This window comes from Blennius ocellaris (assembly GCF_963422515.1).
Source record: "Blennius ocellaris genome assembly, chromosome: 17".
In the NCBI taxonomy this organism is placed as follows: domain Eukaryota; kingdom Metazoa; phylum Chordata; class Actinopteri; order Blenniiformes; family Blenniidae; genus Blennius; species Blennius ocellaris.
The window spans coordinates 11,060,952-11,088,149 of NC_137666.1; the positions used below are offsets into that span (position 1 = coordinate 11,060,952).

The 27,198-nt window shown below is 41.8% G+C and overlaps 1 protein-coding gene across 8 annotated transcripts in view; it reads left to right on the forward strand.

The window, feature by feature from the left end:
- Positions 1-527: 527 nt before the first annotated feature.
- trim9 (tripartite motif containing 9) overlaps positions 528-27,198 on the forward strand; it is a gene marked incomplete at its 5' end in the record, with an annotated part of 36,416 nt that continues 9,745 nt past the window's right edge. For 5 of the 8 annotated variants that reach the window (XM_080513266.1, XM_080513267.1, XM_080513269.1 and 2 more), the window contains 5 exons: positions 528-1,364; positions 13,668-13,763; positions 15,073-15,195; positions 26,050-26,160; positions 26,649-26,802. In XM_080513266.1, the coding sequence (XP_080369392.1) occupies positions 528-1,364; positions 13,668-13,763; positions 15,073-15,195; positions 26,050-26,160; positions 26,649-26,802 (1,321 nt within the window). The remainder of the gene's footprint in view (positions 1,365-13,667; positions 13,764-15,072; positions 15,196-26,049; positions 26,161-26,648; positions 26,803-27,198) is intronic. The other 3 variants (XM_080513270.1, XM_080513273.1, XM_080513268.1) reach the window with 2 other exon arrangements.

A 27,198-nucleotide genomic window follows, 5' to 3' on the forward strand; every position in this document is an offset into this window, starting at 1 on the left:
ATTTCCTGAACAATATACAGCCTTCATTATTTGGTTTTGGGCTCCTTATAGACACACTTTAGTGAGCAATGGGCTCGTGCAATGGTATGCATGCACTATCTAGGTTTTAATTCGTTTGGTGTTGTATTGTTTACTATAGTCTTCTTCCTAATCCCCTGAACAAACGGAATTAGCCTTGATGCTCAGGGATGTCCACCGACTCGTGTATCTGCAGCGCATCTATCCGTTAAAGCTCATTAGCGGACATTCACACTGACAGTGGATTTGTCCAATGGCGACTGAGAATCCACTGATTGGCCAATAGTGGCCCAGTGTGAGCTGATGCCGCTCCCTTATTGGTGAGGAGAGTCTGTGAGCCACCTCGGTGCCGATGCCTTTCCTCTGGTCAAGGTTGCGCTTGCAGTCACTCACGGCAGCAGGACGCCGCCGGAGCTTTACGCACGGACAGAGAGGCAAGGCTGTGCTCTGACTTCCCCTGCTCCCATTCGCACACCGCATAGGAATCTCCCACCATCACCGGAGAAGTCATGGATGAAATGGACGAAGAGTTAAAATGCCCCGTCTGCGGCTCGTTCTACCGGGAGCCCATCATCCTGCCCTGCTCCCACAACATTTGCCTGGCTTGCGCCCGGAACATTCTCGTGCAGACCCCCGATGCCGAGTCTCCACAGAGCAGCAGAGCCTCCGGGTCCGGGGTCTCAGATTATGATTACTTGGATTTGGATAAAATGAGTTTGTACAGTGAGGCGGACAGTGGCTACGGTTCATACGGGGGCTTCGTCAGTGCCCCGACCACCCCTTGCCAAAAATCACCAAACGGGGTCCGGGTTTTCCCCCCGACTGTCCCTCAGCCCCAGCCGCAGCAGCATCTCCTCCCACAGCCGGGCTCCTTACCGCCGATCCCGCGTAACTCGTGCATCACCTGCCCGCAGTGTCACCGCAGTCTCATCCTGGACGAGCGGGGTCTACGCGGGTTCCCCAAGAACCGGGTGCTGGAAGGGGTCGTGGATCGGTACCAGCAGAGTAAAGCGGCCGCGCTCAAGTGTCAGCTGTGCGAGAAGAGTCCGAAGGAGGCCACCGTGATGTGCGAGCAGTGCGACGTGTTCTACTGCGACCCGTGCCGCCTGCGCTGTCACCCGCCCCGCGGTCCGCTCGCCAAGCATCGCCTGGTGCCGCCCGCGCAGGGCCGGATAAGTCGCCGCACCAGTCCCCGCAAGATCTCCACATGCACGGAGCACGAGCTGGAGAATCTCAGCATGTATTGTGTACAGTGTAAAACACCTGTGTGCTACCAGTGTTTGGAGGAAGGAAAACACGGCACGCACGAGGTCAAAGCTTTGGGGGCGATGTGGAAATTACATAAGGTACGTGCGTAAAAAGCCGCGCAAAGATTGTTTCAGCTGCGCGTTTTATGATCTGTAGGTTTCAGGCTCCTTACAATGACTCGTCTTCCTCTGCGCTGAGCAACAAGTATGGCTTGAAAAAAAAAAAAAAAAAAATCCCCCCCCTCTTGTCAGTTCTGCTTAGCACCCAGCATGCATACAAAGCTGTGGGAATGTTCATCCTGTCACTTTGGATTTAATTGAACGTCTGACAATGTATAGTTAGTTAGTGGGTGAATTTATATCCCTGGCACACCTTAGATGTTTCGGTGTGTGGAGGATAAAACATCTCAGTATTTTCGGGGTTGGGGGGGGGGCTTCCCTGTTTTTGGTGTTCCAGCCTGTCAGGAGTCAGATCTATTTGATATTCAGTTCACGACTGGACAGCCAGCAGCAGGCCTATATAAAAAAAAAAAACTGCTTCAGTCACATCTGCAAGTATTCCGTAAATGACAGCCTCAAGTTACACAGGCTCTTGAACATTTGTCTCCCGAGCTCCCATGCATTGAATTCCTCCACTCCATATATGCTCCTCTCCCTCCGGTGCTTTGACAGCTCTCAGGCGCCCTGGAGATCATGAGCCATGGCTAATGTTGGAGGCATGCTTTCATAAAAGACAGGAGAGAAACAGATGCAAGACTTTAGATTGCTATTTTTGAAGCAGAGTTGTTGTGGGCAGGGAAGCACCGTGCCTTTTGAGGCAGAGCTGAGTGTTGCTACGCCTCTGCAGCAACAGCCCTCACCTCCACACTCCAGCTCTCAGTGAAGAGGGAGGATGTTGAGCCACATTTAGGCCTTGGGTACTCGCAGATACACTTGGAAAATGATGCAAAATGCTGGTCTCTCCTGGCTCGAACAACATATCAACAAAAAAAGTGGATGCATTGACCTTTTGTGCACACACTCAAACACAAACACACTGTTATCTTTGTGGAGACAAGCTATCTTCTTCATTCACAACTTCATAACTGGTTTTCTAGATCTTCAAAACAGTCCAATCATCTCTTCGATATCATTGCAAGATTCTGTGTCACCTCTGATGTGAGGGGGCAACTGTGAAATTGATGGAAAAGTCATTGGGGGGGGTGGGGTTTAAACGTTTCACTCACATTTCCATCGCTTGAAAACTTGCTGTTTATTTATTTTTTCCTGTTTTATCTTTCTTGCATCTAAAATTGGGAAAAAAATATGACTATTTTTAGAAAACCATTTGATGACGTGGGGAGATATTGGTGCCAGTATTCCGCCGGTGGTCTTGTTTCTGGCCTTCATCTTGGAACCTGGTTATTACTGAAGCTGCTGCCCACCGAGCTGTAACAGATGGCTGAGAGCTCGGAGCGAGTAGAGTTAAAGATGGCAGATTTCACAGCTTCGGGGGTCTTCCGTCTCTTTGCAATGGTCGTCAGGGAAAAAGACGACAAGCTCTTATACTCTACAGATAGAGTGTATAGGTTCTCATGTGTCACCTGTTTGCAAAATGCACTTACTAATGTATACTGCATACATAATACATATATTAATGTGTGACTTTACTGCTCAGACTTGCAAAGTTGAAATTACTTTTGCATTAATTGAAATATGACATTGGTATATGTTACATCCATTCATCCAAAACGCTCAATTTTCTTGTGAAGTTCACTATAGCTGGTCATGATGATCTTTTTAGAAAACAGAAAACCTTGAATTGTATGAACAATGTTTGCCACAGTTGATAAAGATAAAGCGGACTTCATCATAGCGATTTAAATTTTCTTTGAAATCTCATGAGATTATCAGAAATCTGAATCTTGTTGGTTCATTTTTAAGTACAAACAAAAAATTAGGTGTCGAAGTGTCTAAAAATCTTGAGATGGTGACTTAACGTATAAAAACATGTCCATGTAGAAATCACATTTTGATCACATTTATTCATACAAATTCCACAAGTTAGGTTGACATTTTCTTGACGAATCAGAATTTCAAGTGGCAATATGTAAATCAATATAACACATATTTATCAGTTAAAACATCAATTTTCATAGCATAAAGGCAATATTGTTCGAAGTTACTGGTTTACCTTCCAAAGATGAGTTTTTTTAAACTAGTTTAGCCTTGCAGTACTAGTTTGAACCACAAGATGGTGCATTGAGTCATTCATTAAAGCCAGAAGAAAAGCAACAGGCTCCAGCTCTAAGCCTCATTTATGTGATAAATGCATTTATGTAATTCATCTACTATAATTGTTTCGAGATTACTGTAAAAAAATATGCATTAACTTTGAGTCTCAATTTCACAAAAAGCCACTGCAATTGAGTCCAATATTGACTCTTACTGCAGCTCGGTTTCTGTGTTCAGTTTATATTTGAAGTAATGGAGGCATTACGAGCTACTCAATGCAGATTTTACCATCAAAACAAGGAGCTGATACTCTTTTAAATGAGGTATTTTGTGACTGAAAATGACAGTTAGATGAGCTTTAATGTTAATCTTGAGCAGTATGCAACACTATGGAGTAGTGAGATACACGTTCCTCCCACCTATATAAACATGACGCCATGCAAAATGCACATGAACATCAAAATGTCCTTGTCATGCTTAATCAGATCAAAGCTGCCGGTTGTTTGATGTGTGGCTGTTTGTGATCGGGCTGCTGCATTTTTCATCATCGCCGAGGAACGTGCCGCTGTATCCACACCTGCAACGCTGACACTTCAGATCGGAAAATGTTGGTGCTTCATGCTTCTGTTAGTTCATAAGACGTCTTCTGTTTCATGACTGGGATTTACTTTGAGGCTCATATTGGGCGCCGTGGATACGAACTGTGCTCTCTTTGTCTTTGTGTTACTTTTCTCTCTTTTTGTGGGGAAAGACATGAACCACCTGCCGCCATGGCAACCAAATCCCCTTTGATGCTGTGTAGAGCAGCAGAGGTCTCTAAGGTACTGGGCCCCACGAGGAATCATCCCAGATGCTTTATAGTGTCCCCCGACTTTTTTTTTCTGCACAGTTGATGGATGCTGCTTCAGATCATTACTGGTGCTCTTCATGCCTATTTTCTCCAATTTGCCAACAGATGATAAAAACCATGATGTATCGCTTAGTTGCCCCCCACCCCCCCCCCCCCCCCCCCCCCCCCCACCCCCAGCTATCGTCACAGTGTTAAATCTGTGCTTAGCGAGGGGGTCCTCCGCTCTTCACGGATGTCACCAGAGGTCAGGCACGACGCCGAACACAATTTGATCCACGCTCTGTCGCCGCAGCGTTTTCAGTGACAATCAGAGCTGATTAATCAGGAGGAAGTTGGCGAAGATGTGTGGGAGTGCACCGACTAAGTAGCAGATTGCAGTGGAAAATGAGTTTCTTCGTCTTGGCAGTAGAGCAGAAATAAGCAGCGAGCAGGAGATGATGAATCCTCCACTTTCAGAAATTTGGAGGAAAACTCCAAACCACTGCAGGATTTTTATGTCCTTTCTTGAGTCCGCATGCACTTTAATGTCACCACATATTTGATCTTCAAGATTCCTCTTGTCAAAGACCGACTGTGTTTCCTCATACGGATTCTCTGCAGGCTCCCGCCCAGGATGCCCCACAAAGCCAGCTAATGAGGACAGACAGAGCAATAATAGAAGTGTGGTCTCAATCATGATTCTGCTGCTGTCAGGAGCGTTTCTTTTTACCTGCAGCCTTGTGTGAACCCAGACGGAGCGAAGAAAAGCCTTTAAAAGTCAGCCAGTGGCTGCGGGATCTCCTTCTCTCCTGACTTAACCTCTGTGCACTGATGATAATGAGACTGACTCAGTCTGTATTCTTTGTTCCCACCGCCGGTGTCTCTGTGTGTCTGCTCCACTCTCTGCACAGGCTCACAAAAAAAGCAGCAGGAAGCCTAACTAAAGATGAATACACTTAATTAATGATAAGAAGAACTTATGCACTTATTTAGGAGACAAATGTTTCAGCCTAATCATGTTCGGGTTGATATTTGGATCAAATTCAGCCAAAAATATGCCAATTCTCAATGAACTCTATTAACCAAGTCACCATATTTGCTAACGTCCTTGTTTCTTCTTAACCAACAAAAATAACTTTGATCACTGAAGACATAACTTGTGTGACACATCTGTTTGAAAGTGACCATTCTTACATATTTACATAAATTAAGATTTGTGTTTGCCTATTTACAATTTAGAAATAACCAATGAGACCATATTTAATCACAGTGACACTAAATATCGTCTGTCAACCTTTCTGGTCAAAAACTCATCACAATGTGGGATGAAATGGAATTTTATAATCGCTTACGGAAAAACACAAGTATTTAAGGTATGGATCATGCAATATGTGCAATTTTAGGGAGTTTTAACAAATTTTGAACGAGGAATGATAATCCTTTTGAGGCAAGAGCGCTACATTACTGTGCTACCTTGAAATTGACTTAACATATGACCATGATTCACACTTTGTATAAAAAAAACACAACATTTTAGACAGTCAGATTCAGAAACCTATGAAGTATTTTAGAAGTAAAAAAAAAAAGTGAGTTCTCTTGTCTTGAATGTTTTTATTCTTTTTCTTTGTAACTGTTAATGCTAAATCAATAGACTACATTTTTAAGTATGTCCTCTCAGCTTTAAGTGTCTGTGTTGCTAAAGCCACAGTTGTAGACTCACTGATGTGGTAAGACGGGGGGGTCAAAGTCGGGACTGAGGCCTATGGAGAATGGATTGTCACAGTGGGTGTGGGCTCGGAGGATGCCGCTCCATTACTGGCAGTAATATTTACCCCCGGAGCTGCCATGTAAAGAGATTAGCTGTGTAAATGTTAATGAAAGGCGAAGATAAAGAGCAGGAAAACGAGGGCGACTGAATGACCCGAAATGAACGAAGAGCTGAAGTGAAACGGAGAATATTTAATCTCTGATTTGGCTGCACACAGAAGACACTGGCATCGGCTCGAGCACTAACAGTATTTCTGTTTTGACATATTTTTGTATAACTTCTCCTGGTGGAAACACAGGCTGGCTGAATATTTTAGCGTGCTCAAGGCATGGGACTGGAAAGAGATAAATGCCTTAAAATCAACTATGCCAGCTTCTCCTTCACTGCCCAACTGGGAACAGAAAAAAAAAGTTTTTCTCTTCTTCTTCAAGTGTTTGAAACAGCATAATTTATGATGCTTGGTTACATCTGGCTGCTCTCACACTGTCAAGCTACATTAAAAAAGGACACCAGTTGTGTTTGTAAGATGGCTGAATGTGAAACATGGGCAGGTTGATGTGTTGCTTATCATTATCATTGCATATTTCTCTTTATCGTCATTGTCCCGAACACTGTAATGCAGATTTATCAAAATTTCTGCAATTAAATTGGTAAACGTTCCACTTATGGCCTGATCTACTGAAGGTAAAAAGGGTGCAAACTTGTATAATATATTGTATATTATAACCTCTTTAGATATTGCATGCACACAGAAGAACACTTATATACACAGAGGACTGTGTCTCATAGAGGGAAATATTAAGAAAAGACACACTTCGGTGCCTCATGAATATGAAATATCAGGCATCTGTTCCAGAACACACAAAATACTTATGATTTTATGTTAATGAATACATACATCCAATGTACAAGGTGATAAGGTTTTCAGATCATAAGGTGATCTGAAAACTTGTATGATTGTGTTTGTTTTTAAAATATTTGAAAAGAAGGCACTGATCAGCTCAGCCGGGAGTCGTTTCCCCAGCTGGCCATCCAAAAACTTTATTTGTGGACTCTATTATGACATTTTTGGCTTTACTTCCTCCCATTCTCTGGGCATCCAATCATTTAATCGCCTCTGAATCCATTCTGCTGCTTTCTTTTTTGAACAGCGTTGACTTTCTAACAGGGCATCTCCCGTAGTGCATTTTCTTTTACTTTTTGTTTTGACCAAATTGAGATTTATTTTCTGCACAAGCCTGCAAAAGGCAAGTGAAATCAGTTTGCCTGAACATGCAGTCCTGCACTCTTTATGCAGGATCTCAGTAAATTAGACGACTAATACCCTATTTGGGAAATAGTGAGGAGTTGTAATAGAAGTAGAAGAGTTTCATTTTCTCTGCAAGTAGCGGTTTGTAAGTGCAATACAAAAGTTCCTGCAGTCCCGAAGCGCTTTATTTGGTCAAGTTAAATTAGGCCAGTAAGAAAGCGTCTTGATGATCCACAGCAGACGACTGCATCGCTGATAGGAATAGATCACTTCTGCCTCATTTGCTGCTGCGATGTCCCAGGTGCCCGTCAAATATGGACTCCTTTCCTCTGTGGCAGCAGACATAACCCCTCATTAATATCACCATTACCGGAGCGTCGTAGTTCTCACAGTGTGGATAGTTAACGAGTCCTCGTGCATTATTGATGGCAGCAGATATATGCAATGAATAATGCACCGTCCATTTAGGTTGTGCTCGTGAGCGACGGTTTCACGTGGGAGCTTGTTGAACACGCCGGAGAAATGCAATGTGGCCAAGTCTTAACTCTCCCAACATGTAAGGGCTTAATTTTTTAACAACAGAAAGGATCCTGAGAGAGTAGATATCATCGTGTCGTCTGTTTAATATTTCAAACTACGCTCTCTGAGGATTGGAGCATCTCTTGTAAACAGCCGCAACCTTTCATGTTTCGAGTCTCTGGTTGCTGATTCTGTAGGGAGACGCTCAATCAGCAATCAAGCTGTGGAAAATTACATTAATTTTCACTTTTTTTTTCATTCGAGGGCTGAGAGGATTTTATTTTTGTTTGTTTGTTGTTTTCTTCAACCACAACTTGACCTTACCGTCAACTTACATCTGTTTACAGTGTCTTGGTGCACACAGGATTAAGTGAGCCTAAAGCGACAGTTTAAAGGACAGGGAGACGGTGCTTAACCCTGGAGCGCAGAGGAGGAGCAGGCCACTTTAAACTTTCTGTACGAGGTAATGCTGCTTTTTGCAAGTAGGTTACAGGAGCTTAAAAGCTATCTCTGTGGTGGAAGTGATGGAACATTTCATGGATGTGTGTGTTTTTTTATATTTTAATTAGCTGGAAGAGAGGTGCTTTACGTTTCTGTGTGCGTGGCTTTAAAAGCTTAGCAGTGACATTATACCTGCCTCCTCCTGTCCTTGCACTTCCCACTTCCTCGCTGCGGCTTTACGCCAAATTGGCTCTGACGCTTTTGTGACATTCGCGCTTCCCTGTGACAGATTGGGTAGTTCACTCGGCCGCAGAGAGCAAATGTAACGCGCAGAATGGCCCCGGAGCTGCCGGTGAATTATTCATGCCTTGCACGTGTTCCCACTTGGCTCAATTACGGAGATGATTAGTGCTCCCAAATAGCAAGGACATCCTAAGACCCCAATGCTACCACAACAAGCTCATCCCAAACATTCCTGCGTGCTCATCTTCACCCTAATCTCACTTGATGCTTTTATATTTCCACTGTCCTCAAACAAGAGGTACTTTATCCCCGGAGGCCGTGTTGCATTCATGTAAATGGAGGATTGTTGAGCTGAAACTTAGGAGAGAGAAAAATAGAAAAGCTCTCTTCTCTGTGAAGATCCAGTATAAACCAGAGCTGCTGTTCCAAGAGCATGAATCATAGTACGATGGTGAAAGCTCTCCCGTTTGCAAGAAATGAAAATGGAAATGTGATGTACGATAGGATGTAAATATCCTGCACGATAATTTATCGCTCAAGTGTTTTCATCAATCATTTTAGCAACGGTGAATTCGTCATCATGTTTAGAGTGTAGAGTAGGGGTGCATTTTTTTTCCTTCCATAAACTAAAGTTGACCAAAAAAAAGGGAATCTGAATGTGTTTCTTACTTTCAACGTACAACTCGGTAATAATAATAGTGATATTGGTGATAATAGTGGACGACACGTCTCCCTGTGCATGCCTTTGCCCATAGTTAGCTGGTAGCTCAAGTGAGCTTGAGATTCCCAACTGGAAATATATACATATGTATAGGTATATACATATGTATATATGTATATATGGTATACATAGAAGATAGACGGATGGGCGGTAATATTAAGAAGAAGATCAACTTCAAACAGCATTTCACATGAAAGGAAAGCCGAACCGTTAAAGGTGATTTAGTGACTCTAGACTTGCCCACCAGAGTGAATGTGTATTTGTATTTTTGCCCTGTTGGATGAAGTGATTCGGGAGCTGGGAGGAAACATGATATTGCTCAAAATGGCTTCATTTTACAAACTCTTGTTACTGTTTCATTAAGGTATCCAACTTCAACACTGACTAAGATGCTGTCTATCTGGCACAGAAATGTAGGTTCAATCTCTGATGTGTTTGTCGGATTTTGTTGCATCCTGGCTACAACCCAGCTCAAGCAGAAACAAGTTTTTTTTGTTTTTTTTTGCTTAAACTAAAGTTACTTAATGAGGAGAAAGAAGATTGTTCCACACTAATTCTCAAGAGAAGCAAAATGATGAGGAAAATGGGCCAGTGGGTGTTGTTTGTAACAAGGAAGCGAGCGTACCCTGAAGAGGATTCTCATCAAGTATGAGCTGAAATGTTTCTGGCACAAATTAGATTTGTGATCAGTATAAACCTGTGCTTGAACCAAGATCCCAGGTTATGACATGGACGTTTTTATGGACACGTTTATTCGGACTTACTAACAAGTAGCAACACAATATATCAATAAATATTTGGAGGGGCCCAACAGTGGAGGACACCCAACGGATAGGAAAATAGACTGAAGATCAGACGCGCGGGTAATTAGACACTACAAACAAAGGAAAACTCAGGCTGAAGTGAACCAACTGCTAACATGAATGCTTAGCTAAAGCATGCGCAGGAGTATGTGTTTGAACTTCAATCTCCAAACTTGGAAAGTCTCAGTGTTGTCTTGATTTTTTTTTTTTTTTAATCGTCCTAGTCAACGGTCCATCTCGCCTGCCGGCCTTGGCACCATCTTTGTCACGGAGCAGGTCGTAGCCGTGAGCTCTGCGGAGATAAAACACCCTCGGCCTTCGTGGCATGTTTTGACCTGGTTCTGAGGACAGGGCTTTGCAGGCTCTCGAACAGACGTGGCGGAAAAACGCCTCCAGACAATCAAGTGCTTTTCATCTCATCTACTCGGTCACCGAACGCACGCTGACTGTAAACCCGGCGAGGAGGGGAGGAACGGGGCTCCCTCGACGCCGCTCGTACATCTCAGAAAATGAGAGATAACGCCGATTCTGAGCGGTGGAAAGGGCAGGTGTGAGCGACCTCCCCGATCTGTAATGAAACCACCCGAGTGTGAGTGAATGTCTTGGATGGGTTGTGTGTGATTGACGGGATGTTAAAGTGAGGGAGGCAGCTTAATGACCCCGACAGAGTGGAGCTGATTGATTTCAGACACCGAGAAGAATTGCTCCCCTGCACCACAAGCCAACAAGTGTTTGTTGTTTAGTTGTGCTCGTTATCTATTGTCTGATTACCATAAATATACCATTAAAGATTGGGGGAAAGACAGGAAGAAGTGTGGAATTTGGACTCATTGGAAATCCATCCATCTATCCAGATTTAGTTCTCACGTTCTCACATTCCACGAGTTTTCTCATTCTTTTGAAATTCGACTCTCCAGTTGACAGAGGAAGCTCTTGAAGTCCAACGCAGCCCTGGAAAGTTTACATTTGGATCTTTGCTCAGCTGTTGCCGGCTCATGCAGTCCCTCCTGTGCTGTCGGCTCGCGCTGGCGGCAGCTGTCACGGTTTCCCAAACGCCGAGGTCAGAGGTCGGCTGTCGGCCCCTGCAGGCCGGTTCCCATCCGACCAGCGGACGTCAGATTCCAGAAGCTGAGCTGCCCACAGAGGAGCACGCTGCCTGTGATGGGCTGCCTTCACAGCCTTTTTCCACTGTATCAGCTATTTGCTGGTTTTATTGCTCTCTTCCGGAGTTGAAGGTTTTTTTTTTTTTTTTCCTTTTGTCTGTTAGATGACGCCCGATGCCCCCTGTTTACTCCCAGAAGACAATACGCCCCCAAAACTTGACGGTTGTTCGTTCAACCGAGCGGCTTTCCCACAGGGTCAGGCCACGTCCTCTGGCTGTGTCACCACCTTGTTCACGCAGCTTCACTGCACATACATGAACCGCTCGTCTATCCCAACAGGGAGTCGCTTCTGTGTCATTGCACACATCCACAGCAACGGCATTTCCCATCATACGTGTTGCCCTCATCTCCTCGCGCCCACAGGATAAAATCCAGTGATGACAGTGACAGTGCAAGAATTTAAGTCTTTATGCACGAATATACACAAATCATCTCATTTTTAGCTGGGGGGTGACATTTCACTGTGAGAATGAGGGAGAAATCTCTGTAAAATGTCAGATTCTCAGCTGCAGAGAGAAGCAGCTTTGTTTATAAGTTTGCCACATTTGAGCTTGGAAAAAAGCTCAAAGAGTTGAGAGGTTTTTCTCCCAGAATAATGTGTGCACTCAGTGAATGTGGCAGACACGGAGCACATGTTGAACTCCACAGAGCTGGAATCCCAAATAAGTCACGCTGGGCTGCTTCCATGTGTCTTTCCTGTCAGTGTTAAAGGTCGCATGAAGCCGTTTTGAGCCTTTGGTTTCTCTATAAAACAGGATGTTTGGATGGGAAATATCAACTGTCACATTCAATGTCAAGGAAAAACATGAAGGGATTTGGAGTCAAACATGTTTGCGTCCTTGAAGCTACTGATAAAAACACAAGGCTGAATCCAAAAGTTGTTTTCTTTTAGCTTTTGTTCAGAATTCTTTATCACAGTGTTTATAAAAATAATAAAAAAAAACAACTCAATGAGCTTCTGCCAAATACATTACACCATTGAAAGCATCAAATTGTTATAATTTAGTATCTTTGATCAAATTAAATGTTAGGTTTTTGTTCCAAGCAACAATGGCTCGATAACAAGATCCTCCAAAACAGGAACAGATTAAAAAAAATTTTTGTTGTTGTTGTTTTTTAAATAAATTCTATGAATAAGCATGCTGTGCCATACTGTGAGTTCATGTATTTGGTCGTGACAAAAAATCTGATGTGTAATCGTGAAACATATTCAGATAATTATGCCGAGTTTGTCATGCCATATATGCCAAAGCCTCCATGTTGGAAACAGCTTGTGTAGTTATGCAGTGATGCACTCCATCTATTCCACCTTAAAGCTGTGGATCATCTGCCTCCTCCACATTCTACCCCGAGGTGTCCCTCTTCTCCTCCTGCCCAGCAGCTCCATCTCCATCATCTTTTGTCCACTGTCAATGAAAAATCTTTTTGTCTTTACTCTCTTCATCTCTTTGAACGCAGTGTTTAAAGATGGTTTGACCAAGGGTCCTTGAGCTCATCCATGTTGCAGCTTGACCTTTCATGCATGTTTTCTACTCACCTGACTTTCTGGCCTTAGTAACTATAAAACGTACTAGAATTACTGACGTCTTTGTGAGTTTGTTACTTTTTACATACATACTATTCCCTGCTGTTAGCTGTAGCACTGGCCAAAGCTATTTTCCCTCCATTTATACCTGCAAAGCAATATATCATGGTCCTAACGGAACAATAGCTAATAATTATTAACAACTGCCTGCATGCTGTAGGTGTATCTCATCTGTTTTGTTGTTTCCTTTCATTATCATTCAATCATTAGTCCGTCTCTTTCAAGAATAGATGTTGTGGCATCCCTCAGTGAAGCAGTTGAAAATGTCAGACTTTGATAATGATAAATGTAACTTCACTCAACTGAAGGAGTGAATCCGACTGAACCACACTGCGCTAACAGATCACAGCTAGTGAAGTAACACCACTACTTATTAAAGAACTAACTAGAAACTGTTATAAAGTACTATTTTCCAATAACTTGCACATCGAGTGTAAGCTGCATATTGCAGTAAGACATGCTGAAGGTACAAACATATGATAAGGATTTACATAAAGAATGAACAGCATCCATCCCTCCTTCTTTACTGTATGGCTTCATTCAACTGAGCCCGGCGGGGTGCTGGAGCTGATCCCAGTGGACTGTGGGTGAAGGCGGAGTACAGCCCAGCCAGGTCAATCATAGAAAGAGAGTCGCACACGTTATAATTCACACCTACAGAACAATTTGAGTCACTGAATTGACCTGAAACACATGTTTTTGGACTGTGGGAAGAAACTGGAGCATCCAGAGAAAACCCACACACAGAGGGAATATGGAGCCTTTGCCGAATACAAAATATGTCCCACTGATAATTCATGGTTGTTGTTTTCAGGGCAAATTATGTCATAGTGCATCAACCTCTAAAACTCCTTCCTCGCTCCACAGGGTCAGCTGTCCCAGGCGTTAAACGGGCTGTCAGACCGAGCCACCGAGGCCAAGGAGTTCCTGGTTCAGCTCAGAAACATGGTGCAGCACATCCAGGTACTTCTCCTCACTCATGGCTGGTTTTGTTTCTCACGAGGGCACATTAACCACTTAAAATGCTCTGCCGACTTTATCTCAGGGATTATTTTGTTATCTAAACAGTGCGTGTTGCAGGGATACGTGAAGCAAAGTTTAGTGGAAAAACACAGAGTATGTTGTTGTTTCAGAGTGACGTCTAACAAACTGGGCGTTACTAAATTTAGACGCTCACGTGCAGACAAAGCTGCGGTCATCTTAAGAGGGTGATTAGGAGGACGGTGGGATTAAATGCCCGCTTTGATCATCGGCACACACTGAGACCCTAAAAAGTGCGTAGACAGGGTGGTCGGTTAAACAGTGAAAGTCTGAGATGGCTGAAAAATGCTGTTACGGACACAAGATTCTTGATGATTTTATCCTCATCAGATGAGAAATGGAGGAAACTCTTTCCCTCATTTAACTGCTCTATAAATTCTTTCATTGATGTTCATGTCATGTGAGGGCGTCCTCAACTCTCTGTAGGTCTCCTATTGAAATACTTATTGAAATAATCAATAAATATCATTGATATGCATTATTGATAGGCATTAAAAATCTGATGGAAAATGTAAAACTCATTAAAATCAAAAGCCCAAAATGATCTTTAAATAAGATCTATTTGAGTAAATTGTCAGGTGCAACAAACGTGCTGTACTCTGTTTCCGACCAAACATTATAGTGGCAATAAGCTGCTGTCTCTGATCAATCCCTGAGGAACTGAAGAGAAATTAGCAACCAAACGAAAGCTCATTCTGATTTGTTCGCTTGCAAACACAAATATACACAAGCTTAACTTTGCAGCTTATTTTATTTTATTCGTGGCCATACCTTCCATAATCATCATATGTCAGTTAAAATATGAAAAAAAATAGAATAACCTGTCTGATGCAGAGCAGCAATGGCTCATTAAAACGATATTTAGAAGAAATTATTACAATTATTGCGGCACAAGCTGATGTTTTATTTGCAAAAAAGCCGCATGGATATGACTTCATGGACACATTGGGTCTCCTGTGCAGTTATCAGTTTTTCCTTCTTTACATTTTATATGCTAAAGTTAAATGATGTGCAGAGTGTATGTAATCAAATGTGATGTCATTAATTTTCATTATATTCATGCTTTTTTTCTTATATTTGTAAGGTAAATGAATGGATCAGTAGCATTAGTGATGAACAATGGTTTGACAAGCCAGAAGGAATGACCACAGTGGCGTTGAGTAAAAATCTAGCCCATTGTTCAGTATCTTATCTTCTTGACTGTTTCTGTGATTTCTTTTGGTCTCCGCAGGAGAACGGAGTGGAGTTTGAGGCGTGTTTGGTGGCGCAGTGCGACGCCCTCATTGATGCCTTGAACCGGCGTAAAGCCCAGCTGCTCTCTCAAGTGAACAAAGAGCACGAACACAAGCTGAAGGTGAGTGAGCATGACGAGATGTGCACGCTCCCGACAAAAGATGAATGAGGCCCCGCCCTCATCTCGACCACGGCGGACCCCCTTAGCAAGGCCCCGAAACCCCCGACTGATCCCTGGATGCTGATGTGTGTAGTTAATGGTAACTATGAGTAAGATGGGTCACATGCTTCCCCCAAGTAAAGTCAATTCATACTCCCCTTCCTGTCGTGGTCTCAGGAGAATCAATTCAGTCATGAGCTTCAAAATGACAAAGACATAATGAGAATTATAAAATAATCTACCTGCTTTTATTTGCTGTTTTTGAAGCCAGGTATAATTGTGACTAACAGAATCCCTCCTCAGCAAGCCCAGCCTCATATTGTGGCGATAATGGAAGATCCCTGGGGAGACAGAAAATGTGATTGTACTGACATAAACTGGAGAAATTGCCTCGTTTGAAGGAAACAAACCTTATCTGTTTCTGAAGTGGACTGAAGAAAATAACACATTTGTTTTCCTTTCCCGTGTTTATTGCTATTTTCTTCAAGTGTTACCAAACTAACACATTTTTTTTTTTGTTATTAATACCTGCTAATCAAGTGGATTCACAGAGATTTACGAAAAACTGAATGTCGATTCTACAGTTTTCTAAAGTACAAAGCACTTCATTTTTCTCGTGAACCATCTGTAACACGCTGAACCGGACGATGTAAGCGAGAGGAGAGGCGGGAGAGATACGTACATTTGTGTTGTACAGCATCCAATTTCATGCTTGGACGCCCTGCAGATTCAAGGTTTCACGCGTGTAGGTGGTTTCAGAAACACAGCCTGTGCATGGCAACATGTGAGCGCACTCACACACAACACACACACTCTATTGTCCTCCTCCTTAAAGGATTTATTTTAGGTGTGAAGCCTTTTATGGACCTTCCTTTCACTCTCTCACATGCCCACTTATTTACATTATTAAAAAAAACAACAACACAATTTTCACCTAAAGAAGAGCTGTGAAAGTCATTTATTGTCCGGCCAATTTTGCAGCCTCTTTATAAAGGCTTTGTTTTGTGTTTATAGTCTTGTCTCCTCTAATGATGTGGTAGTTAATGCAAATTGAAGATCAATGTGTCAGTTTGACTGGATATTAAAGGATAAAATGGAAGCATGGGGGCAGGTTGTGATTGAAAGAGACAAAACTCGTTTAATTTGTCTCATCTTTATCTCGTTAAATCAATTTTCAAGCTTTTCTTTTCCAGGCAAAAATGTAGTTCAAATGAGTGAGTGTTCCACATCAAAAATGCAAATGACCCAAACAATCACTGGAAAGACATAGAAGATGTTGAGCATTGGCCAGAATGAGCAACATACATTTTTACTGAGCTCTCTACTGTACCATCAGAGCTGACTTAATATTTTGATCTTTAATATTTGTGAAAGTTGCCCATTTTTATAAATCTGCTGAAAACTGCTTGATCAGCAAAATTAGCAAAAACAGCTAAAAACACTCGAATAGCTAAAACGCTTAAAAAAAAAACTAAATTGGTTACTATTGTTTTGGCAAACACAACCAAATATATATTTATATTCTTATGTTATCATGAGAGGTTTAGCATGTTTTGTGGTATGAGACAGATTATATTTGGTGGAAAGCTTTTTGGTTGTAAAGGTTGTGTGTCGCCAGTGTCGCATCACACCTGCAGGTCACTGCAGAGGAAGCTCGCTCTGGTTTTGTGTAGCGCCCTCCAAACAAAATCCATCCTGTTAATAGCTGGATTTGTGGTGTTGGGTAGATGTGTCCTGTGGGGCGCTGGACGCAATTACACCTCCAACACAGGAATTTTAATGTGCCTCTGTGTAGATTTAATCCCCGCCTGTCAGCTCAGCTCCTCCACGTGTCGCTGTCTGAATCTTAATACTCCAGAAGCACTGCTTTTAGAGCATTCCGTGTTGATCTCATATATGAAACTGCTGCTATGTATATATAGCGATGCATCTATGATTCACATTTTTCTCGCTCTCGTAGTTTCCTGGAGGGCGGCGTAGCGCACATTAGGGACAATGAAAAAGGACAGAAAGGATCAGTGCAGATATAGATTGTTTTGCGGAGTGCGTGTCCAGTAATTGGAGCCTCCTTTCACGTCAATGTTCTGCTTCATTTGCACATGGCTCGGTGGCGGAGGTCATCCTCCAGCTGTGATGGAACGAGACACGCGCCCATTGCGCTGCAGTGGTGATTATAATGCAGTGGTCCTCCTGCATGTGTGTTTTCATTATTTCGCATCTCAGACTGCATTTACCCGAAGACAAAAAGCAAATTTGTTGCATGAAACAAAATGCCAGCTATGCATTTTCATACGCCTCTAATTAAGAAGCTAATTAAGTGCCCTGATTAATTTAGCTGATTTAGTCATATGAATTTCACCATTAAAGGCAGAAAAAAGACATTGTAATTGTGTATTCTTCAGCTGGGTGGCTATCTGGAAGCGGGGATTCCTGTCCTCTGCCTCCTGACCGTCAGCATGTCGAGCTTGTTGTTTGCAGCCATTGAGGCGAGTGAGGTTCATTTTGTCCCTGCACATCAGAACGACATGCCACAGTGAAACAGCGGAGGTTTGTCACAGTCAGTGTGACTATGAAAAGCTCCTTAGCTCGAGTGTCGCACAGTCAAACAGAGAATCAAATGTTCCCACTTCTTTGCATGGATTTCCCAAATACTGACGTCAGAAGGTTCTGTGTTTTATGCTCCAAAAAGTATTCATCTCGAGAGCATAAAACCCGGGGAACGTGTGGCAAGATGTCTTTTTATAGGTCCATTTGCGTGTGTAGAATACACCCAGCAAGCACTATTCAAATAGTACACAGAAAGGAGCTTGTAGAATATAAATTAAACATGCGAACAAAAAACCATTCAGAAACATTTGGAATTGTGTTTAGAAATGTATATATATGAATCAAGAAAAAACCTTGTATGACACATCAAAACATTTAAAGTACATAAAAAGCCAAAAGTGTCAAAAGTCAGCAGTTCATTGTTTTTTCCCATTATTGATCAGTAAAACCTCAAATTCACAAATACAATCTGTCTTGTGCAGCTCCCCTCATGTATTCTTTTGATGCCTAATTTTTGCTCTGGAAGCATTTTTTTTTGTCCTAATACTTACTCCCAGGCAGTCATTTCTCTTGATTTCTTGTCAGAAAGATATGAAAACCCCCTTGCAGAGCCTTTAAACTGTCTTAATTGATCATTTCTCATGGTTTTGTGTCACTTTTTCGTGGGAGACCTGCAGAAAGAGAAGAATTGGGGTTCAACAATCACCCATTTTGCATCACACACATTATATAGAATCATCAGCATCACATGCTGAAAACATAGAAGCGCGTGAAGATGTCTACAAGGAGAATCCCTCATGTAATAGTCGTGTGGGTGAAATTAGCTTTTTGTTTGTGAGCATCAATCCTTCATATATTGATTGCACTTTGCTCTTTTCTTGTGTTATAATCCAGATTATTTCGTAGTAAGTTGAGGTGGTTTCCAGAGTGGAAATATCACAGAGATGAAAAAGGGTCTTCGTTTCTATACGAGTCGATAAATCTAACCCTTTTCTTCTACCTTTGTTTGAGGCAGTCTGGCCGGAGAGTGGTTGGGGGCTTGATGTACATATCTAATATCAGAGTTTAAAGCACGTTTTTACACCTTGTTAGGTAGTATTTTTGGATAATTTATTGGGGTTTCAGTGTGTAATTTCACTTAAGTCCAAATGCTCAGTTTGTCATTAACTTGGCTGCTCAGTCGGCACACATGTGGACATTTGAATGTTTTTATTGACATTCTACGACAAAATTAATTTCCTGTTCGGTTTTAAGCTCTTGCTCCATTTCACAGTCAAAAACAGAACTTGATCCCATGTTGCATATCCAAGATGCATGACCTTAGTTGACCTGATTGAATTGAAAAGTAAAGAAATCTGGTCCATATTTTCTAAAATCTTTTTGACAGTTTGAAGTCGGCTCGACTCACAAAACTAAAGTTAATTACATTTTCTGTGATACATTCGCTTAGCCAGGCACGTTCGCTTCTACGTACTCCTTTAGTGCAGCGTGACGGATCTGTTAAACATGATCAAACCCAGGCTGGCTGCGTCTCTGTCAGTACCTTCCTCCAGAGGTACGAGCTCATTACAGCTACACAAAGTGAATCAGAAACTGCATCTTCCTCCAGCTCGCTGCGCAAGTTTGCCACGGAATGCTTCCCCCCCCGGACAATCAGCCCCGGCTGGCTAATGAGTACAGCTGCTCATCTTGCTATTTTAATTTCCAGTGGAGTCATTTCCTGTTGACTCCACATCTTCTGGCTGATCCCTGATCCCCGGCGTCCCCCTCATGTTCAAGCAGCCACAAACCAGGCCTGCGTGGTTTTCACCACTGCACTTGAGCTTTCTTTTTAGAAATACTGGCATTCAACACTAATCAGCAACCATTTTTTATAACTGTTATGAGCTTGATTTAAGTTACATTGCATTTAATCAGTTTCACCTTTAAAAATGGCAAAAATAAATGACTGGAATACAGAGAAATCCGTGTGACATACATTGAAATAATGAAAATGTTACATTTTATTGTTGAGGTACTGATCAATCTTTTCGTCACCTGTTAAATGACAATAACATTTTCCTCCAATTTCAGCCTCTGAAATGTGTTAAATATTTTAGTTTTGCGTGTTTTATTTCCATTTATTTATTGATACTAAATGTCTGTAAAATGCTTAATTCTGAATTATCTAAGAAAATATCACAACAGTCTCAGGATATTTTAACACACATTCCTAACATGTTTATTTATTTATTTATTTAGTGCTTAACTAACCATAGAAATTTAGTTTGAAACAGAAAACGACAGAATAGTTGATATTATTTTTCTCAAGTATTCAGTAAACTATCAAAATAGAGTCGCCCAAAAACATGAAAGTACTTGTCGAAGCATCAAAGTCTTTTAGTTAGAACTTTAATTGTCTAAATCCCACATTTACAGCTTCATAAATATAGGAAAAGAAATTAAAAGAAATTCCATCTCAGTGGCTTTAACCCAATTAGAAAAGGTTTATAAGCTGATATTTACCCCTCCAGGTATCAGCTGAGCAAAAAAAAAAAAAAAACCCAAAACGAGTAACTATTTTCCTCTTGTTTTTCTCAGTGGCAGCTGTTCTGATTAACCACACAGAACAGAAAATAACAGCTGATATAAGTAAAATCACAGTCCAACATCTGTGTCTGTGTTGGGAGATCTCTGCTCTTCGCTGTGGTAACGAGTAGAAGCTCCTCGCTGACGACTGACTGTCAGTCGATGTGGCACTTGTCACTTCATTGTACCGTCTCTGCACAGAGCCGCACGCTGTGTTAGTCATACTTCCATGTTCAAACAGCGCGTCTTCTGTGCTTCTTTTGATGTTTGTCATTCATGAGAAAAAGACTGTCCTCTAGTAATCCTCGTGGTTGGAATAAAAGCTGTGTCATGCAGTGCAGCGCTGAGAGGACGGGACGGCTCAGGACACTGCAGCCACCGTAACTCACGAGGCCCAAACTGTCGCAGGGACCTAATAATCGCAGCATAAATATGCCGGAAGAGGTCAAAGGACTTTCAGAGCTCATTTTATAACTGACTGCCTCGAAATCTACCAGCTCAGCACTTAATAGTTGACAAGTAGTGTCTCCAGAGGGAAAAGTGTGAAGGTCAGGAGGATTCCTTTTCCCATTGAAATCAATACAGATTGTAAGAAATAATCTCCAGATCGTTGTGACAGATACGGATAATAATAATAATACTAATTGTTGTATTCCCTCAACCCTACGTGGTCTTTTCCGAGATACTATATGTCATATTTCAATTATATGTTAATAAAAAAACCTGAACTCATCAAGCCAAGTGAGAAAAATCGAAGGTCTCAAGAGTTTCTGCCATTAAAGATGCAACGAATGTCATCAAATGTCGACCATTAATTCATACTTGAATTGCATTTTAAAAGGCCTGGGATTGTCTTAGCAGCCCTTCTGAGCAGCTGCGACTGTGTGATGATATGTTTGATGACCATTACCCCCACCCACCCACCCCACCCATCCTTGTCCCGCTTTCCCAGCAGACTCTGCCTCCCATCACCGTCTTTCTGGCACTTTGTGCCTCTCAATCTGCCATCGCTCGCCTGTTTCCTATCGCCCCTCTTTTCCTCTTCCTCATTTAATTTCTCACATCAAACTCTCATCAAGATGCTGCATTTCTTCCTCTGCCATCCCACTTCAAGCTGCTGCACCCCCTCCTCCACTCTCGGTTAAATTCACATGAATAAATCTCCCCTGCGCTGATTATCCAGTGATCATCTGGCAGAGTGGTACTGCCGCTGGCAGCTTTTATGTCTTATTGGGAGGCTGTTTTAAAGCAGGATTTTGGGGACAATACAGAGAAAAGAGAATTCAAGAGGGATTCACGGATAAAAAAAACAAAAAAAAAAACGAAGACCAGAGGATACGTTGAAAGTGGGTGGCAGTTCCTCTGCAGAAGGAGAAGATTGCGCTTGCAGCGGAGCGACAGCCGGGTGATTGTTGAGCAGGCAGCGACAGGCAGCAGTGTTCAAACTCTTCCTGGAGGGCTGCCAGGCCACTGCAGGGGTGTGCATGTTCCAGGGTTGACACAGCAGGGACGGCTTGGCTCTCAGCCACGGGAATACTGGTCCAACCACCAGAGCCGGAGTGACATTTCCCCTATCTGTGCAGAGAGCGAGATTAAACACGGTCCTCTGGCTGATTGATTTCTGCACAATAACGAGAGAGTAATTACGGAATGATGAGGCACGTCTCTGTAAATATTAATTCACTTTGAATTGCAGTCAGACCTGCGGTTTGTTCTCATACGTGGGAACCTCGGAGGAGAAGCTTCATTTTTATCTGTGGTTCATTTTGGTTCACGCTGCCTCCGTTTGCTTCTGCATCCTGCCGCTGCAGATTTTGGCAGTCTTTCGAAATTCCCTAACTTGAGTTAAACATGATGGACTTATCTGCAAACTTTGCTTGAATTTACTCTCTCTGGTGTTTGCAGCAGATAAAAAAAACTCGACTGAAAAGCTGATGCACTGCAGAGTGAGACCATCCACAACATCCACAACAATAATCAATAAATGAAAAAAAAACAAAGTGCAGCATCTTTTCTTTAAAATCTGAAATGCCCGTTATTGTGAGAATTATTTCAGTATTACATCGGTAAGTGGGAGGAAGATGCTCTATAATCTGGATGTTGGTGTCTCAGATTTATTGATTGAAAATAGCAGCTTGTTGAGGTCAAAGACTTTCCCAGATTAGGCCATTTGAGCACAAATAAAACAGAAGACAGTCTCTCCTCTGAGTCAAATAAACACCTGCAGCTTCAAACGGATTTCTGTGGGAGCTTATGAGCTAATTATTAATGTCTGCCTTCTGGAGGTGCAGCGGGTTAATTCTTGACTTTCCTGCATCTGGATTCCAGTCCTGGTTGCACCACAGTAAAAACCAGCCAAGTCTATGATGCAGAATCATAAAGAGATCGGCTGAATAAACACTTCTTATAATTGAATGATCCTCAGTGAACCGAACCATCATAAACCGTGACTATTCATTTCCGACAGACTTGACAGAGTTATTTATTGTGTTTTTGTTCGTATTTGCATCGACAGGAGAAACAAATATTCATCATCTATTAAAATTAGTGCTCCCAAATAAATGACATTTAAGTATTTATTCCAACAGAAAAATAACAGATCAATTTGTCATAATAGATCGCTCTACGTGAAAGCAAACATTTAGTCAAATCCTGCATCAAACCTGTTGTACATTATACACTGACACTATTACGACTCGACTTTCTGAGCAGGATAAAGTCCAGGATGTATATTAAACATATATAAAACGCATACAAAGGTGTTTCACACTGATTTTAAACCACTGAAATGAAACCTTTTTCCAGTTGAACGGATCAAACTGAGAGGAACTCATCCCGATTAACTTTTCCTACAACTCAAGCGAAGCGCTGATGAAATACACGACCCGTCATTCACAGCACAGACTGTTCACAGAAACGTGTGATTTATCTGTTTGGATGTTTACTGCTGAGAGTTTATGCATGAGGATGATGTGTGAAATGTCAGCAGAGGCGCGGCGGAGGGAGAGGACTCTTAAATCCACCCCGATGGCTACAGCTTTTACATGGCTGCGCTATCGCGAGTAAACAAGAAGTGCTTGATGACACTGTTGGGCTTACAAGACTGTTGCATCAGGTGTGCTGCAGGTGTGCATCTCCGTTCTCAGCTCCGATTTGCAGGAGATTTGATTTAATCCAATAAGTGCTTGCAACATAAAGCTGCATGTTTCTTTTTCATTGCTTTTTCCAATGCGATTTTCCCCCTCATTTAGAGTAGAGTCTCCTCAAAAACATGCTGTAATCTACCTTCTGTGTGCACACAGTAAATAATATATACATTTTTATTTCCCAGGCCGATTGGACGTCGGAGGCTGGTTGATTAGAGTGTAATCCATCTTTTTTTTAACTGTGTATCTGTTGGTACAAGGCTTGCATATCGACTGCAGCCGTCAGTAAATCATCTTCACGTCTCCGAGCGGCTACAGGGAGGATTTTCCTCCACATTCAGCCTGGAAGCCCCTCACTGAGCAGCACTGGAGTTTCTGTTTCCTAGCAACGCTCGGTCCAGCTCCTCCGTTTATTTCACAGTGTTGCAAAGAGGCCGTGGACATCAGTCAGTGCCGAACAGAAAGATGACAGAAAGAGGGAATCTCCCAAGTCGTGTCTTCTTTTAAATATCCAATCAGATGAGATACGTTTTTCACTGAAACCTTCATGGGGCTTTGTATGACAAATCCTCAGTTCTTATCCATCCATCCATCCATCTTCAATACCACTCCTCCTGTTTATGGTCATAGAATTAATATCTTACCAAAATGTTAAAATGTTGGCAGTTTAGAATATGCTGATTTTTTTGAATACTTCTTTTCTTTCTTTTTTTTTTTTTTACATTTTCATGTGCTGTATTCAACAATAGTCGGTTGCTTGTACTGATGTAACAGGAAAACCTGAGGCTCGAGGGAAGCGAGAGCACAGACTGATGAAAATATAGGCAATTTGTAATACATTGGTGGGCCACGATTATTTTTCTTTTGTTTTTTGTTTTTTTGAACAACGGGTTGACCAATGCGAACAGTTGATGTCGGTTTTCTGAAACTAAAATAAATTAAACCAAAGTCAGTACAAACTTTGTATCTAATTGCATAGATTAAAAAGGAAGGCATCAAGAAATTCTGAATAACTTTAACTGAAACTATGGTGAATTCAATTTGCTTAAAATTGTAAAATAACAGTGTAACTATTGCGTGGAAACGTGGATCATCTCACTACTTTATTTAGGAGTGCTTGTATGGCAACAAAGCAATCCGACAAAAATGTGCAAACAAATGACACCAACTATATTATGTACCCTATAAAACTACACATAGATTCAACTTTAATGTAAATTTTGGTATTATTGATAGACATTGCTGCTTTATGTAGTTATGAGCTACAAAGGTTGAATGAAAGCTCTCAAAACTCTCCCAGTGGAAAGTTCCCACTTGGACAACATTCAGATGTACTTGCAAGTCATATCATGACTGCAATAATTAAGATTAGTACTTATATGGGGTGTGTTTTTGGTTTATTGTTTAATAATCTCTTTTGCAGTTTGAAGTGGATCAGCATGTATAAAAGCTGATTTGTGACTACACACTATTTGCTTGCATATTGATCGTAATCATGACTAATTTTTAATGGAAACCTTTTGTGACAAATAAAAGTGATTACATAAGAAAAACTCGCCCTGTTGCAGTGTGGAGTGTGGTCACGCAAAGTTCATTTCAGAGCGAGCTTCTCTGATGTAACTGTTGATGACTGGTCGTGTGTGTGTGTGTGTGTGTGTGTGTGTGTGTGTGTGTGTGTGTGTGTGTGTGTGTGTGCGTGCGTGCGTGCGTGCGAAAACAAAATGTCACTTTCTCTCTGTTGGCGTCAACAACAGGATCAGTCCCTGGTGTCCTTCGGCCTCCTCTCCCTCCCTCGATCTGTGTCTGAGGAGTAAAATAAATAAATAAAAATTGCACGATCAATCACTTTGACAAATCCTGCTGCTAATCTCATTATTGGTATTCCTCCTGGTCGCCTCGTTTGGCTTTTCTTCATCCATTACGGTTCGCGTTAACAAGACCTCCTCCTCCTCCTCCTGTCGTTTCCCAACATTCAAACCTATTTTTGCCACTTTTTATCACAAACACAATCCATATTTTCTTTTTCTCTTTTTACTGATTTTATTGCCAAAAAGTCCATTCATTCTCTGATGTCTTTTTTTCTCAGCATTTTTACCTTTCTATGCTGTATTTCAATACTCTACCATTTGTATTCTATCCTAATTACAAATCGGTTAACCTCTATACATTTAATCTCCATCCAGCCTTCCTGTTTTCATCTTTCTAAAGTCTTTTTTCTTGGATTTTTAGATAAGACAAGATAAGACAAGACAAGATAGACCCCCAGTTGGATAAACACCCTCATCTTTCTTTCACCCGGTTACATAAACATCTCCACCTATTTCGTTTCTTTTGCGGTCTTCCACATTTAGCCCACTTCACTATACCATATTTTCATTCATGTTCTGTTCCAGTGTGATTCAAAGAGAAACAGGGTGATGATTAACATGTGATTATCTTCTGTTTGTTTGTTGGTTCTTCTGCAAACCGTATTATACTTGCAAAACTTAATCCTCTCGTGGCTCTTCCTTCTTTCATCTCCCTCCTCCTCCCTCCTTCCTCTCTGTATCCGCAGGTGGTGCGTGATCAGATCTCCCACTGCACCGTGAAGCTGCGTCAGACCACCGGACTGATGGAGTACTGCTTGGAGGTCATCAAGGAGAACGACCCCAGCGGTTTCCTGCAGGTAGACATGCGCCATAAACCTTCACTTAATCCTCTATGTGGGAATTTAACCTTTAATTCTCAAGTCAAGCTAAGTTATTTTTTTTCGTATCAAAATCGAAGCCTTCGAAACCTGTTTTAAAATAAAAGCCTTTATGAGTTGATATACGTGAGATCGCAGTTGTTTTTCATGCCAGAAATCAGATTGCAAAAATCTGCTCACTGATACGTTGATTTAAAATTATTCATTTAAGTTGTCTTTCCATATCTGTTGCGTTTTCTTTTGCACCAGCCTTATAATGACTATTCTTTGACTCTTTGACATTGTTTTTAAGAATTAAAATCCTGATTGAATTAGAAAACATTAAATCTCAATAATTCAGGGAAAAAATAAAGATGGCAAAAAATAGTTATTTTATTCTTTTGAAAAATGTCAAATTTAATGTTCAATTCATTAATTAGAGTTTAGTTCGGCAATGTTGATCATGTTGTGTTCTGTGCGTGTTTCAGATCTCAGATGCTTTGATCCGGAGAGTGCACATGACGGAGGGTCAGTGGGGGAAGGGGACCCTCACCCCGAGGATGACCAGTGACTTCGACCTCACTCTGGACAGCGGACCCCTCCTGCAGACCATCCACCAGCTGGACTTTGTCCAGATGAAAGGTAACAAGCAGACTCTTTTGGTGTTTGCGTTGCTGAAGAACGAGTGTCCGAGCGGTAAAATCCCACGTTACAATACGTAAATACACTCTTTCTAGAACCCACTGTGGACATGTGGAGTGTCTGCACAGCTTTAAACAGTCCTCCAGTCAGGTTTCTGATATTTGATGGAAGAATATGTGAACGTTTCATACAAAGCAAAAAAAAACCAATACAATTGGGATGTCGCCTCGAAGAATAAGATTATATACTGTGCTGCGGTGAGATCCACATAAGTCAACAAGTTAACCAAACAGACTCCTTTTTCGTGACAAAACAGAGGCAAAGAATTACTGTAATATCTGAACTGGGCACAAAAAGTAAACAAATGTGTGTGTTTGTAGTTTTTATCAAACTTCT